Below are 16,361 nucleotides of genomic sequence, written 5' to 3'. Positions count from 1 at the left end.
TGGGTATCTGTAGCAGGTTGGATCCCTGCTCCTGCCCTGCAGGGGTTAAAAGCAGCCCTGGGAAGGGGGGCTGGGCCTGGAGAAAACAGCCTGTAGGCTGGGGCCCGAAGCCTGGGCTGATTGGGGAAAGTGGGCTCAGCTGTGGCCATGCTCCAGTCAGGCCCAGCAGGCCCCTATAAGAGGCAGTGAAGCCAGAAGGCCAGGACAGTCTCTCTCTGACTGGAGAGGGAGACAGGCCTGGCTGCTTGGGAACTCACCCAGGGGACCTAGAGGAAGGCAGGGCTGGGGAAAGGCCTTAGGTGCTGGGAAGCCCTAGGCCAGCAACTCCCCAGGCTGCAGGGCCTAATTCTAGGCCTCCAAGGTACTGGGCTTGCAGAGGGGCAGAAGGAGGGTGGGTAAAGGCAGCCAGTCCAAAACCCCTTTGCCTATGATGAGTGGTTAATACTGCAGTCTGCCCCAGGGCATGGGGGCTAGACAATGACTGGGCAGTAGCCAATACTGAGGCAAAGTGGGGATAGTGGGGTGGGGGTTCCCCTGGGAGGGGGGAGACCCAGTTAAAGGGGCACTGGGGTCCAGGGAGGGACACAGGGGCCAGCAGAGGGCAGGTGGATCACCGACCTGCAGAGGGCGCTCTGGGCTGGGACCGAGCTAATTCCCAGAAGTCACCAGCAGGAGGCGTCACGGGGGTGAGTCCACTCGTCTACAGCGTACCAGCCTACTAGGGAGGCATCTATAGAGATGATCTTTTTGGGGGGAGTGGGGAAGGACATGAAAATGGAACTCCCAAAGCAGATCTTTTGAGGCTCCTTCCACCCATTGAAGAAGCTGATGACCCTCTGAGGTATGACATCCACTTGGATAATTTGTGCATAGCCAAACCTGAAGACAATAGGAGTGTAGTCTTGCCAGGGATGTTATCGATATACAGGCTGCTATGTGGCCAGGAGCTGAAGGCAAACCCTCATTGTGGTTTGCAGGTCTGATGTATTGTGGAAATGAGGCTGGATATCATAGCAAATCTCTCCATGGGCAAATATGCTTTGGCTGTAATGGTGTCCAGAATGGCAGAGGCCCAACGAGCGGAAGAGAGAATACGGTTCTGTTGGTTACTGACTACACCTCAAGAAAGGAGTGCATCGTCCAAGTAGGGAGAAACTATTATTCCCATCTGACAAAAATGAGTTGCTAGTGCCAAGGGTATTTTTAAAGACCCTTGGAGCAGCTGAAAGACCTAGGGTAGGATGCTGTATTGGTGCTAGGATGCTATATTGGTGGTAGTCTTTGCCGAGAATGAACTGCAAGAAACATTTGAGAGAAGGGTGCACAGCTATATGAAAGTATTTATCTTGAAGGTTGAGAGAGAGAGACAGACCAACCCCCAGAGATCCAAAAGAGAATGATCACTTCCAGGGTTACTAACCTGAAACAAAGAAAGGACGAAGCTGTTCAAAGTCCTGAGATCTAAAATCAGTCTCCATCCTCCTCGTCTTGGGAACCCAAGAAGTACAGTAACTGGAGTAGAACCCTCCCCAGATCAAATCCAGTGGAACTGATTCAATCACCACAAAAACTGCAAGAGATTGTACTTCCTGTCTTAAGAGACCCTCATGAGAATGGTCCCTAAAAGGATTTAGCTTCCAGTTTTTAAAGGATGCCTTTTTTGCCTCTAACCACTTCTTTTACTTTGTTGTTTAGCTGGTGGCAATATTTGGTCTTCTTACTATGTTTTTAATGTGGGGTATACATTTAATTTGAGCCTCTATGATGCTTTTAAAAAGTTTCCATGCAGCCTGCACGCATTTCACTCTTGTGACTGTACCTAATAATTTCCATTTAACCGTCTTCCTCATTTGTGTGTAGCTCCCGTTCTAAAGTTAAATGCTACTGTGGTGCTATTCCTTGGTATTTTCCCTCCCACAAGGATGTTAAATTTAATTATATTCTGGTCGCTGTTATCAAGTGGTTCAGCTGCAATCACCTCTTGGACCAGATCTGGTGCTCCACTTAGGACTAAAATCAAGAATTACCTCTCTCCTTGTGGGTTCCAGAAATAGCTGCTTCAAGAAGCAGTCATTAATGTTGTCTAAAAACTTCATCTCAGAATTCCATAGAGGGACTGCAGATATCCCCCGTTATGCTTGAGTTTTCTACCTCTACAGCCTCTCTAATCTCCTGGAGCATTTCACAATCACTATCACCATCCTGGTCAGGTGGTCAGAAGTATTTTCTGCTATACTCATCATTCAAGCCTGGAATTTCTATCCATAGACATTCTAAGGTACAGTTTGATTCGTTTAAGAGTTTCTCTATTTGACTCTATGCTTTCTTTCATATATAGTGCCACTCCCGCACCAGCACTACCTAATGTGTCATCCTTATGTATGTTGTACCCTGGTATTACCATGTCCCAAATAAAAAGTTGATCAAGAATTTAATTCACCACCACCCACCTATACATTCTTAATGCTATTTAAAATAAAATAGTCCCATCAAGAGAAGAAGGGTTTTGTTCCATAAAAGCAGGAGGTGAAGGAAAGAAAGGAACAACGGATCAATGATGGTACAGTGGATTTATAAACCTTGCCCCAATAAGATGGTTCTGAGGAGCTTGTGTGTTGCTTCCAATATTTATAGTACTTTAAAGAATTCTGAGGTTTGCATAGTAAGACATGAATGATACAGTGTGGAACTTCAGAGGCAAGTTTTAAAAGAGAAGACAGTTTCAGTTATCCTCATATATTATGGTGATGGATTTCCATGTTTAAGAAGTTATGAATTACTGAAAAGCACCGCATAATTTTCTCTCTCTCTCCTACCAAATCACATTATGGGATTTATTGGATTATAAGCATGTTTAAAAGAGGTTTTCATTTTGGTAAATTAAAATGTAAATCAATAATAAAAACCCAACACTGAAAAAACCCACCCATTAAGTATACCAAAAAGTAAAGGCTATAGAATGAGAGGACAACTGAGTCATACCTAGCACACCCAATGACAGCAGAAACACCTTACCCATGTCTGACCTTTGTTATAAAAGGGAGGAACTGCTGACAGAACATAATCCATAAGGGGCCCTCTCCTTTAGACTGCCCTCCCCATACACTCTGAATTGTTGTGGACCTTCCAGGCATGATGCAATTCCACCGCTTTGCCTGGGCATGGGTGAAGAACCAATCACATCTCCATTGGTGGAGGACTGCTTCAGTGTCTAGTTAATAAATAGTTTTATATGCTTTTTGCCTTAAAAATCTACTTCACACGTTAACTTAATTTCATAAGGTCTCATAACAACCACACTGAACACTTGTTTGTATTTTCCTATCTGAGACACACTAGTAAAAATAGCTGTAGTATTTTATGGCTGCAAAGAAACTGATGTTAAAAGAAAAAGGGAGAGTCAATCTGGTAGGAAGAAATATTACTTAAAATTTCATTAATGTGGTGAGTAAGGCTTTTGAGAGGAGTGTGGCTAAAAATGAAAAGGGACGCTTACCTGGATATTTCCCGGAGATAAACAGTCTGCATTGCTTTCTTCAAATGAGATTCAATATTTTTCCAGAGTCGACGTGTGTCACGTTCATTTGCTGCATAGAGCAAAAATCGGCTTTGTTAGTGTAAACTCTGAAAAAGTGTTAACCTATAGAAGAGTGGAATTCAACTGAATAGCTAAATAGAGTCAGACACACAAAATAATCAGTGTGACATCATGACATTCTGAAATATTTGCATTACCAGGACACAGAACTATCTTCTACGGTTGTAAACACCACACTGCAAGGCAAGGATGTTGCATAGTGGTTACTTTGTGATACTCCATGACTATTTAACAGAATAGCTGTTTTCACTCTCCAATGCTAGACCTGAGAGGGAAGGTAGTTTCTCCATTCCCTTCTCAGCTGCTGAGGTATGGGGAGAAGTTGTATACGAGGGAGCAGCTGTTAGAGGAGGGAAAAGTGCTTGGAAGCAGATTCCATCTCATCTCCATAAAACACTGACTAAAAGCTCGTTAGTCTGCTTCTGCTATAGTTCAAAGTGTGCATTAGAACATAACATAGGAATAGTCTTAGTGGGTCAGACCAAAGGTCAATCTAGCCCAGTATCCTGTTTTCTGACAGTGGCCAATGCCAGGTACCCCAGAGGAAACGAACAGAACAAGTAATCACCTAGTGATCCACCCTCTGTTGCCCATTCCCAGCTTCTGACAAACAGAGGCGAGGACACCATCCCTGCCCATCCTGCCTAATAGCTATGGATGGACCTGTCCTACATGAATTTATCTAGCTCTTTTTTAACCCTGTTATAGTCTTGGCCTTCACAATATCCTCTGGCAAAGAGTTCCACAGGTGAACTGCATTGTGTGAAGAAATACTTCCTTTTGTTTGTTTTAAACCTGCTGCCTATTAACTTCATTTGGTGATCCCTAGTTCTTGTGTTAGGAGAAGGAGTAAATAGCACTTCCTTCCTTACTTTCTCCCCACCAGTCATGATTTTATAAACTCAAACATATCCTCCTTAGTCATCTCTTTTCCAAGCTGAAAAGTCCCAGTCTTCTTACTTTCTCCTCATACGGAAGCCTTATTAGACAGTAAAAGCAACACTACTGTGATTGGCAGAGTGAATGGAAAGTGGATCAAAGCCAGGCACTCCAGAAGAGGCACAGGTTGAGCCCCACTGCTTTAAATGCAGACTGCTACTCAGGCCTGGTCTACACCTTAAACTGAGACTGACCTAGCTACATCACTCACTGGTGTAAAAAATTTATACCCCGAGAGACATAGTTAAGCTGGCCTAAGCTCCAACAAACACTGCTACACTGATTAAAGAATTCTTCTGTCAACCTAGCTATCACCTCTTGAGGGGGTGGATTTACTACAAAGATGTGAAAAACCTCTTCCATTGCTGTAGCAAGTATCTACACTACAGCAGTGTTGCTACAGCGCTTGTAACATAGAGACAGCCTAATAGAAAAGCAAAGCACTTACCTTCTCCTCTGACTACTGGTTCACAATATTTAGTAAAATTTAGTGCAGCCTGCAGAAAAAGACAGAAAAATTGACAATGTATTAGACCTGATCAGTCTATACTGTACAGCATCTAACACACGACTGCGTGATGTAAAGTGAATAAAAATATGTTTCAACGACTAATTATGGCATTTTGCTTCCAAGGTTTTCACTCTGACTTAGGTCATAAGGTTTCACAGTGTAATATCCAGGTACACAAACATAAAGATGACATTCACAACAAAAGCGAAGACAAACTTCCACAAAATCTTTTCACTATAGTATATTGACTAAAACAAACAAAAAAACCCGTAATTTCCAATACAGCAATTGTATCTTTTTAAACCAGTAGTGCAGAAAGTAACTTACTGAAGACAAGTTTATTTCCTTCACCCTTTTTTGGTCAAAACTCACTGTTTCTGCTGCAAATAGGTTCAATAATACATTACATTTACATGCAAATACAGAGAAGAAATGATAAAAATCGATTTGCAGAGCTGCGGCCTAACCCAGTGCTCTGTGCTACATGGTGGCATGGCTGGCTTCAGCCGGGCAGTGTGGCTGTAGCGCCACCAGCCACCGGTGCTCCAGGCAGCGCGGTAAGAAAATAGGGATCGGGGGGGGGTTGGATAGAGGGCAGGGGAGTTTGAGGTGGTGATCAGGGCGTGGGGTGTGGATAGGGGGCGGAGCAGACAGAAGGCAGGGAAGAGGGGGTTTGAATGGGTGCAGGAGTCCCGGGGGCCAGTCAGGAAGGAGAAGGGTTGGATGGGGCAGCAGGGGGCAGTCAGGGGCAGGGGTTCCAGGGGCGGTCAGGGAGAAGGGGTGGTTGGATGGGGCTGGGGTCCCAGGGAGGGGCAGTCAGGAATGAAAAATCAAACACATTTACAGCAGTAAAAAGCAGTGTGCATTAATCTAAATTCTATTATATGTAGAGTAGTTCAGAAACTTATACAATATTTATACTAGTCTATATCAACACATGCTATACAAAAGACCTTTCACATACAAAAGCCAGTAGGATTGGGTCCTGAAACCCTTACAGACAGTATCTTTATTCACGTGAGTAGACCAGTTGATGACTTGGGGACTATTCAAGTTACTCAAGGACAGTGGTACCCAAACTTTTCTTGTCACACACCCTGCTTACCAGTAATGGAATCTATCTGTGCTCCTCCCTTCCCCTCATCCATTACTACACAGCCAAGGCTTCCTCAGTACAGGAGCTTGGGCTGAAGGTGGAGCAGGGGGCGGAACTGAGGATAAGGGAAGGAACTGGGGCTAGAGGTAGAGCTGGCCTGGAGGAGAGAGGGAATGAGGGCTGAGCTGCGGCAGGGGGCCAAATGGGGCTGGGTGGTACGCTCTACCCACCATCCTTGGGGGCTTGCCTGGGCCCTGACATGCCCCTCTGAATGTTCCTCTGTGCCCCACAGTTTGGGGACCACTGCTCAAGAACATATATGTCTGCAGGACTGGGCCCCTCAATCTTGAATGACTCAACTACTATAGCAAATCCTTTCAAGCATACTGCATTTACTTTTACACTTTTTACCTACAGATAAAAGTTTACTCAGGGGCTGTTGCTGGGGAACCTGGCAGAGCAGGAAGTCTGCCACATTGGCATGGGGCTGTTTGAGTGCCACACAAGTGGAATGTTTCCTCGCCTCACCATTTCCTCTCTTTTTCCTATCAATTATCCCTCTTTTTCCTATGGAGAAAGGGAGGTTGACTCAAGCCATACACTCCTTCTCTCAAGCCCTTGAGAGATTCCTTCCCCACTGGGAACTTAAGGTTTCAGAGAGCCAGCCAGGCTCAGGCTCTAATCTAAAATTAACAAAAATCTAGGTGGATTTTTAAGGGAAAAAAGGCTGCCAGAAAAAGAAGCCTGTATCCTCCAGTCTGTTGCACTGACAGGTAGAGAATTAGGAATAAAAACTTCAGTAACAGCACAAGATCACAGGTCTAGCCTGTCTCCACGTTCCTAGGGAAGAAGAGGAAAAACACCATACAGACTGCTGGACACATAAAGTTCTAAGGAAACTAGCTGGGTAGAATGTGAGGCAGCTCTACTCCTATTTTCACATGACTCACCTTTCTTCTTAGCCAGACTTGTTTGTGCACTATTGGGCACTTTTACTTCTAAGTTATGGTAATTTTTACAGAATAATTAAAAGACTGTTCCGCAAGTGTTTGCGCTGCTTAACATTTATTTTCAGTATGCTGCTCCTTTTAACGGGATTCAAGAGAACATACATTAAAGATACCCTGGATTATTTTTCTTTGGTGCATTCAAAATTGCAGCATATGGTTATTAAGACTAACAGAAAAATTATATTTTCAGCAAGATCTTGTGCATGCCAGTGCTGTATCTTGATTATTTTGTTGCTCCCACTGATTTCCTACTCACCAAAAGTTATTTTCCTAGTCATCAAGCTAGGTATGTAACTTATTAGGTGCCATCCATAAAGTGTCTAGGTGTTAATAAAAACCCACTAGTTAACATACTAAGTAATGCTTAAATACAGTGTGCATGTGTGTTTAAATAAGAATATGAAACTTAATATATCAGAAAATAAACACATTAAGTGGCTTCATACTCTATTACAGCAAAAAGCCACTCTCTGAACAGCCCATTTAACAATCTTGTGAACAGGATAGTCGTGTTTTTTGGTTTTGTTTCTTTCTTTTTTTTTTTAAAGGGAACATACATATAATGACGATAAATTAAATGTGTAACTATTGATGAGAACTGAAAAGAGCATAATGATAAATCCTTTATGCTAATTTTTATTCTATATGTATTAAGATAGCTTCTAACTTAACTTTACACTCTAGCATGAATCTTCTGCATTTTGTCTTGCTGAGTCTTATCAGTGAAACATACATAGTACACAATAGTTTACTAAGACAGCTATATGTACAGATATGGGGGAAAATGACGGGGCTGTGATCTTGATCTTTTTAGCTACTATTGTCTATACTACTTTAGCTTATTTGAGTTGTGAGATCACTGCATGGTTAAAGATCAAGGGACCTGTATACAACAAAGGCCCATCATCTCTTATTTCTTTAATTAATTCAAGTTATGCAATCAGAACCACCGAAATTGTATAAAGACAAGTCATGCTCCTTGGCAGTAACCAAGAAGTTTATTACTGAACAAGTACCCACTGATTTGATATTTCATAGGTTAGATGAAAGTCAAAATGTAGAGATTCAAAAATTAAATGACAATGTATTTTGAAAGAAAACCCTCATTTTATACTGTGAACTGGGCAGATCATGGACTTGAAGGATGGGGGCTTGGGGGAAGGCAGGAAATGGGTGGGATGAGGGTTGAGCCCCCTGTCCCCCCGCACCTGTAGAGCAGGGGAAGCTGCTGCTGCTGAGCAATGTGCTTCTCCTAGCCTACAGAACCTTCAGCCTCCTTGCCTGCCTCATCTCCAGTGCCAGTGGGCTGTGTCCATGTAGGGTAAGGCAGAGGCACCTCCCAACTATAGTACTGTACTGTATGTTTGCAAACCCACAGCACATGCACACTACTCCCCGCCAGCGTACTATTAAATTGCTTGTTTAAAAATTGTTTAAAACTTACACAACTGTATCCCATTATAACGCTACCCAATATAACACAAATTCTGACATAACGCGGTAAAGCAGCATTCCAGGGAGGTAGGGCTGCTCACTCCAGCGGATCAAATCAAGTTCGATATAACACGGTTTCACCTAAAACACAGTAGGATTTTTTGGCTCCCGATGACAGCGTTATAAGGAGGTAGAGGTGTACCTGTATTAAATTGCTCATTTAAAATATATGTGATGCCTTTTGTCTGGCAAAAAAAATTTCCCTGGAACCTAACCCCCACCATTTACATTAATTCTTATGGGTAAATTGGATTTACTTAACATTGTTTCACTTAGTCACATTTTTCAGGAACATAACTGCAACGTTAAGTGAGGAGTTACTGTAAAATGACGGAGTCTAAATTAGCTGTTACCACTCAAAGAGATCTTGGTTGGAGTCATTGTGGATAGTTCTCTGAAAACATCCACTCAATCTTCAGCAGGAGTCAAAAAAGCTAACAATGTTGGGAATCCTTAGGAAAGGGATAGAGAAGACAGAAAATATATTGCTCTGTACAAATTCATGTTACGCCCACATCTTGAATATGGAGTGCCGATGCAGTTGCACCATGTCAAAAAGGTATTAGAATTGGAAAAGGTACAGAAAAGAGCAACAAAAATGATTAGGGGTATGGAACAGTTTCCATATGAGGACAGATTAATGAAACGGGGACTTTTCAGCTTGGAAAAGAGATTACTAAAGGGGGGATATGATTGAGGTCTATAAAATCATGACTGGTGTGGAAAAAGTAAATAAGGACGTGTTATTTACTCCTTCTCATAACACAAGAACTAGGGGGTCACCAAATGAAATTAATAGGCAGCAGGTTTAAAATAACAAAAGGAAGTATTCCTTCACACAACGCACTGTCAGCCTGTGGAACTCCTTGCCAGAGAATGATGTGAAGGCCAAGACTATAACAGGGTTAAAAAAAGAACTAGATTAAATTCTTTACCGATTATTCTGTTAAATAGTCATGGAGTATCACAAAGTAACCACCATGCAATATCTTGCTTTGCAGTGTGGGGTTTATGTCAACAGAAGACAATTCTGTATCATGGTAATGCAAATACATCAGAATATCAGGATGTCACATTGATTATTTGGTGTGTGACTATTAAAAGTTGAAGTCTACTCTTCTACAGGTTAAACACCTTTTTTAGAGTTGACACTAACAAAGCTAATTTTTGCTGTATGCAGCAAATGACATATATCGACTCTGGAAAAATATTAAATCTCATTTGAAGAATGCAATGCAGACTATCTCCGGGAAATATCCAGGTAATTGTCCCTTTTCATTTTTAGCCATCTGCCTATCAAAAGTCTTACTTAAAATGTCAAATAGGTGGCAAGCAGTATTTCTTCCTGCCAGACTGACTTTTCCTTTTTCTTTTAACATCAGTTTCTTTGCAGCCTTGGTGAGGCCTTCCTTGGAGACTAGACTGGTGCAGGTCCCCAGGGATATGAGGACACCCATACCTCATTAACTGATTTAAACTAGCTCAGGACCTTTTAATGCAATATGCTTATGACATGCTCTCTATCCAAACCGAACAATAAATCTAGCCTTTAAGATTTTGGACAAGAAAAATAAAACTAGAGGATCCCTCACCAGATGTCGAAGCTCTTTCAAGTCCCTGCAGACTGTGTAGAAGACACCAAGAAGAATATTAATGTATGCAGCATAGAAATCAGCAGAATATTCTGGAGGATGATAATGGGACAGAATCTTTTGTAGATTTCCTGTTTGGATATAAACAACTTTGATTTTTTTTTCCCCCAAAAAGCTGGCGATTGTCTTATTGTACTAATCATATTTTAAAAATTAAGTGCAGCACAAGCCAAACAAACAATGATAATCAGCTGTACCATAGAACTCAAATCAATAGCAAAAAGAAAACCCTATCAATAGGGGTAACAGAACCAAAAATGGTTTGGCTCCCTCAAAATAAAAAAAAGCCAACCCCCACATCTAAACTTAATCATCATGACACTAAATTACACTAACTTTAGTGACAACTAATCACATGAAAAACCTTGAACAATATGCTGCTAAAATGGCACAGGATATAGAAACAGTCTTGACATCTACAGCTAACCACAGCTGTGCTAGAGAAATTCAGATCTCCAAAGATGTTCTTTTACTTCCATCAGCTGGCTAAGCTCTTCCTATGAGGGCCATGTGCATCTCACTAATGGGGATCCCCAGAAACAATTCTTAAAGAAGTAAAATGGGATTTCTAGTCATAATAGATGAGGTAGATTGGGCTTTGCAGACTAAAGTGGCATAATAGTTAAAGGGTGGTATGTTCTCAGACTGCATGCAAAAGCAAAATGTATGATGGGTGTTCTCTGAAGGAAAATGGAAGACTCCGAGGCTGGAGTCACGCTGACCCTGGTGTGTAGTTCACTAGTTAGCATGCAGGCTGTGGTTTGAGACAGGGGATCCATATTGGAAATCTAGATGAATTAAGAGGGAGGGAGTCTCTGAATCCTATGGAGAGGGCGACTGGGAATACAGAGCTTGTTATTTTACCAAAGCCACCTACAGTTATTAAAAAAACAAAACACTGCCTTCTGGATTCTAGTAACCAGCATACACAACTGTAACATTTTTTAAACGATTTAAAGCTGAAGCTTCAGCCTACTCTCACTGCTTAACAAAAAATGAAGTGTTTGAAATGCTTAGATGGAAAGTCCTTTATGCAAAGTACTATTATTATTCATTCAACAAAAAAAAGTAGAAAAAATTAAATTACCTATGCTGTAGTCAGGAAAATACAAGGTGAATGGCTCCAAACATCCAGTGTTTGGACGAAACAGTTCCCACACAATTTCACTAAGGAAAACAACAGTGACATTTCTGTCTGTCTGTAAGAGACAAAGAGGGAAAAGGTCACCTTGCATGTTAAAATATTAATCAGAAGAACGATTGCCAGGATTTTTCATTTGAAGAATTTCATCAAATTTAGTGTTTAACACAAATTATTAGCATATTAATAAGCCTTTTGGTGGCCAATCAAGGAGCTCATACATTTGCAGATTTTTATAATTACCTGGGATTCCTGTATATCTCTTGCCATTTAACTGACATTTAAGCTACTAGAGACCTGGGGCACCAGGCAATATGAAGTTGCTTCCTTTCCCAAAATTAAGCCAACATTTCACTTCAATAATTAAATCCAGAATTTCATTAGGCAATTGTACAGTAAGAGTTGAGGAGGTAAAGGAGGACCAATATTTTGTGAAGGAAACACACTTTGGGCTTAATTTATAAAGGTTATCTGACTCACACCACTACAAAGTTAGCTCTGTACTTAATTGATTGCTTTGCAATCTTCAACATGGTTATGACTGCTGAAGTGACGGTATAGTTACTTACCAAAGTCTTTGGCAATATGCAAGTTCCAACTTAATATTAAGTTGGGTCTATATGTAACAAATTACTTAGTTTTCATATGGAAATATTCTTATTTTATACAGTTCCCACCATTTATTTAAGAATGAGAAAAATATTTCTGATGTCCCATTAACTTTTTTTTAAATATATGAGAGCTTACTTTAAAGAGAAAAAACAGGCTAGCGTATTCACATTTTATAAAAAATATACAATTTTAATAGAACGTGCAATTCCATTATTCCACATGTCCTTGTGAGGGTCATCTTCATCTATCATTACTGTTAGGAAAGATTTTGCTCAGTGAATACAGACCTAACAAGGTTAAGGTAAAGCGATCAATTCTCAAAATATTCTGAGCTTATACCATACAAATATAATGCTACATTCTTTAATCTCTGCAGGTCTTTTTGCAACTGTACTACAAACTCAGCAGTAAAGACCGATCGCTTCAAGTATGGTTCTTCCATGAAGAGATTTCAGAGTTTTGAAGCAGCCCCTAAGTAAAAAAGCTTGTTTCCTTAGGTTACTTCCACAACACAAAAATCACCAGAAATTAAGAACCACTGATGTGAGTAAACAGAAAAGTAGTGTGGCACATGGATTCCAGAAAGTACAACAGAATAAGGGACTGACACAGATCATCAGAAAAAGCATAGAGCACACAGTTCTTCCTTACATGCACTGCTGTTTCTTGGTAGCTTCAAATATAATAAACAGATTTACAATAGGCTGATGTGTAATGATTAAGGATACAGTTTCCATCTTGTACAAAGATATATTCTTTAAGGGAAAGGTGGAACAACCTATTTATTTTCCAGTGCTTATGAATCACCTATATATTGCCCCACCACAGGCAAGATGATTGATATGCTTCTCTAATCAACCTCTACTGCTGCAAATTAATCAGCAATTAAAAAAATATTAAAAAGTAAATCACCATATTTTTCATTTATTTTACACTAGGTCTTTGAACAAGTTATTTGCTAAGAAAAAATGAGGCAGAAAGTGAGTGACACTGACACGCACCCACAGAAGTGTTTTGCCACCAAGATCAGCATATAGCTACAAACTGTCCCATCCACTAACTCAAGCACATCAAGAAGCTACAGCTTTCCACTGCCATTGGAATAGTCACTTTCACAAAACAACACAGCCCAACAGACAATGGAAAGGCTCCCACTAACTTCAATGGGCTTTAACTCAAGTTCAGTCCTTTTCTAAATCATAAGCAAGAGCAGCAGAAAAATATATTCTGTTCCTATCCCAGACAAAATCCCAAAAGATTAACGCCTTTGACATACTGCAACAGGGTAGACGCTTAAGAGGCTGTCACACAGACACACCAAAAGTCAGAGAGCCCCTGCTGCTGACAAAAACAGGGCTAGCCATAACTGCATAACCAGTGTTCCAAGAGTCCCTGCACCTGTCTCCAGGAGGGCCATCACAAAGGGTTCTCAGACACTGTTGGAGAAATTGCAAGAAAAACATCTGTTCAACCCCACACTTGCTACATTTGGGTTTAGCTCCCACTAAAGCAGCTGTTTCAGGAGGGTTTGCACCCCCCGCACAACCAGTTGCCAAGTTGCTCCTTATACAGCTTACAGTCCTTCCAAGATTGTATACTCTCTGGCAATTATTAAAAAACCTTGATGAAAAGTGGTAGAATTTTGTAATAATCTCAAAAAGCAATACATATTTTAGAAGATGCAGTGTACAGTGGAAGCAGCTTCAAAAGAATGCATAAGAGCTGGTGTTACAGGACAATTAAATGGAATAATAAACAGAGCACAAGAAAGACCATGGTGATGTTTAAATTCTGATTTGAGTTTTGTCGCTGACCAAAATACTGCAAATAATTACAACTTTCAGAAAAAAAAGTTATACCCAAACTTTTCTACTCTAGGGAGTTCACTGGTAGTGAGACAGGGTATTAGATCATCTAGCCAGTATTTATCTTTAACTTCTATGAAATATACATTAAAAATACTTTACTCAGTTACTTACCATTTCTTGTAGTCTAAGAAACCCTGGCAACACATTTGCCTCCATTTCCCTCAGCTGCTCTGCTTTATCCAGCACCTTTTAACAAACAAGGATATTATACAGTCAACTTTATTCTGCCCTTTTATGTGGAATTTAAAAAACAAAACAAAAAACTTTCTAGTCCAAACGATGGAGCCACATTTCACCTATATCTTTGGACGGCAAAGAAAGCTACTTGAACAATAAGACGCGAACAGAGCAAGTCTGCGGGATAACTGTTTAAAGGGTGATGGGAGCACCCTTAGCAGTTCAGCCATCCAAGAAAAATGATAACCTCCTAGAAACCAACTTTGTCATGTCTTACTGCAGTTATGAAGTGGAAATGCATGAGTGACTTATCTGAGCATTATTCATAAAGCCATGACATCAGTAACGGCTAATTAAAAGCTCCATTTTTATCCAGAATTATGTTACTTCAAAGGATTTAAATATCCCACACATTATTAGGATATTACATGAATATGTTTATTATAAAAAAAATTTTTCCACCAAGATTACCTTTCACTAATAAATGTGTTTGAAAAAATTAAGAAGTACCTCAATTTAGCTATCCTTCTGAGGTTCATAAAGAGATACTCCTGGGGAAATTCTGCACATCTGTGGATGCACGGAATTCCTCTGTCTCCCATAATTTTGTATTTTCCCACATAAAATTCATTTTGCGTAACATGTGCTGCAGTTCTGCCTTTTGCCCACCAGAGGCCACTGGGGCACCAGAACAGCCAGCTGCCTTAATGCCGGCTGTTCTAGCGCCACAGTGGCCTCTGGTGGGCAAAAGGCAGAACTGCAGCACATCTTACGCAAAATGAATTTTATGTGGGAAAATGCAAAAATTCTATGCTCAGTGCTGCAGAATTCCTGCAGCAGAAGCTCATCACATCACCTGCCCACAGAGTGAGGTTAGGACAGAGTGGGGCACACAGGGCTGCTGGGGGGGAGGGTCACAGATTGGGGTTCAGAAGGGCTAGTTGGGGGGACAGTCTGGAGAATGGGCTCATCAGCTAGTGGGGTGATAGTGCTGAGCCTGGGGACAGGGAAGGGAGGCTACAGAGACCCAGGGGGATAAGGAATGCAGGGACAGGGCAAATGTGCCTAACAATGGAAGAGGCTTGGGGTCAGCCAGAGTCTGCATGGGGGAGGCATCCCAACACCTTAACAACCCCTCCTCACCCCCAAAGAAAAACCTCCCACCGATACCCAACAACCCTCCAGGGTTCACTCCAGGCTCTTTCCCTCTCATTCAGCTCCTCTGTTACCCCTGACTCTCCCACCCCTTTGCACTGCTTCCAACAGAGGTAGGAAATACAGTTCTGTATTGTAATTTAATTGAATTACACAAAGTTCTGTATTAATATTCCTAGTAAGAAGTCTATTTATCAAGTTACCAAAATAAGTGAAACAACAGGAGTCCTTACAGTACCTTAGAGACTAACAAATTGAAAGCTTATGCCCAAATAAATGTGTTAGTTTCAAAGTGCCACAAGGACTCCACATTGTTTTTGTGGATACAGACTAACAGGCTACCACTCTGAAACCTGTTAAACATAATTGAAACTAGCAAGATTATATTGTGTTATTTTGACAAATAAAAATGCAGAATTTTCAAATATTTTGGTGCAGATCTTTTAATTTTTTGGCACAGAATTCTCACAGGAGTAAAGAGTCTGAGTTTCTTCTGTGATAATGTATTTTGGCCTCAAAAATTATGTCCATAGATTTACAAGATTCTTTGTATTATTATGTGGAAGCCCAATGCTGCTCCAAGAAATAACTAAAAAAAAAATCAAAAAAAAAAATCTGTGATAACTATTAGTAAATATCAACTTTTTAAATGGGGACCATTGTATATAAACATTACTATATTTTATATCCTGAAGAGAGAAATGGAGGCCTTACTCAGAGTGAAAAGACTGCTGGTTATAATTCCTTAAAGAATTCTTAAGTTTAACACAGTTACTACCTTGATTGAAGAATAGAAGAGGGAAAAATATGAATTTAACTATTGATACCCAAATTGATTATTTCTTTTGGATTATTGTTGCTGTAATGATATTACAGATCTGTAGGGGATTGTATGATTCTGTTCTCATTAATGGGTTTATTTTTAAAAAAATAATTGTTTTGATTTTTTTTCAAACCACTGAAAGGCATGAATCTTCATTGCTCATGGTAGAAGAGCACTAGGTAGAAAATTAAGGAATGTCAAATTAAAAAAAAAAAAAAAAAAAAGCTATTTCAGGATCTCACAATACTGGGATGGACGTGATACAGCAGTACCCCAGTTGCAAAG

General features: G+C 40.6%; 1 protein-coding gene across 12 annotated transcripts in view; it reads right to left on the bottom strand.

Annotated features, from left to right (window-relative positions):
- The window catches only part of ORC5 (origin recognition complex subunit 5), a 141,555-nt gene that overhangs the window by 109,917 nt on the left and 15,277 nt on the right, over positions 1 to 16,361 (bottom strand). For 11 of the 12 annotated variants that reach the window (XR_003999199.1, XR_003999244.1, XM_030553505.1 and 8 more), the window contains exons 5-9: positions 14,033 to 14,107; positions 11,388 to 11,499; positions 10,241 to 10,371; positions 4,986 to 5,034; positions 3,497 to 3,587 (exon numbers count right to left, since the gene is read on the bottom strand). Coding sequence is in view for 10 of the 12 variants with exons in the window: in XM_030553505.1 (XP_030409365.1) it covers positions 3,497 to 3,587; positions 4,986 to 5,034; positions 10,241 to 10,371; positions 11,388 to 11,499; positions 14,033 to 14,107 (458 nt within the window). In the remaining 2 variants the exon portion in view is untranslated. The remainder of the gene's footprint in view (positions 1 to 3,496; positions 3,588 to 4,985; positions 5,035 to 10,240; positions 10,372 to 11,387; positions 11,500 to 14,032; positions 14,108 to 16,361) is intronic. The other variant, XM_030553814.1, reaches the window with a different exon arrangement.

This window comes from Gopherus evgoodei, chromosome 1 (genome assembly GCF_007399415.2).
Source record: "Gopherus evgoodei ecotype Sinaloan lineage chromosome 1, rGopEvg1_v1.p, whole genome shotgun sequence".
Taxonomy (NCBI): Eukaryota; Metazoa; Chordata; order Testudines; family Testudinidae; genus Gopherus; species Gopherus evgoodei.
This window is presented reverse-complemented; position numbering and strand designations above follow the sequence as displayed.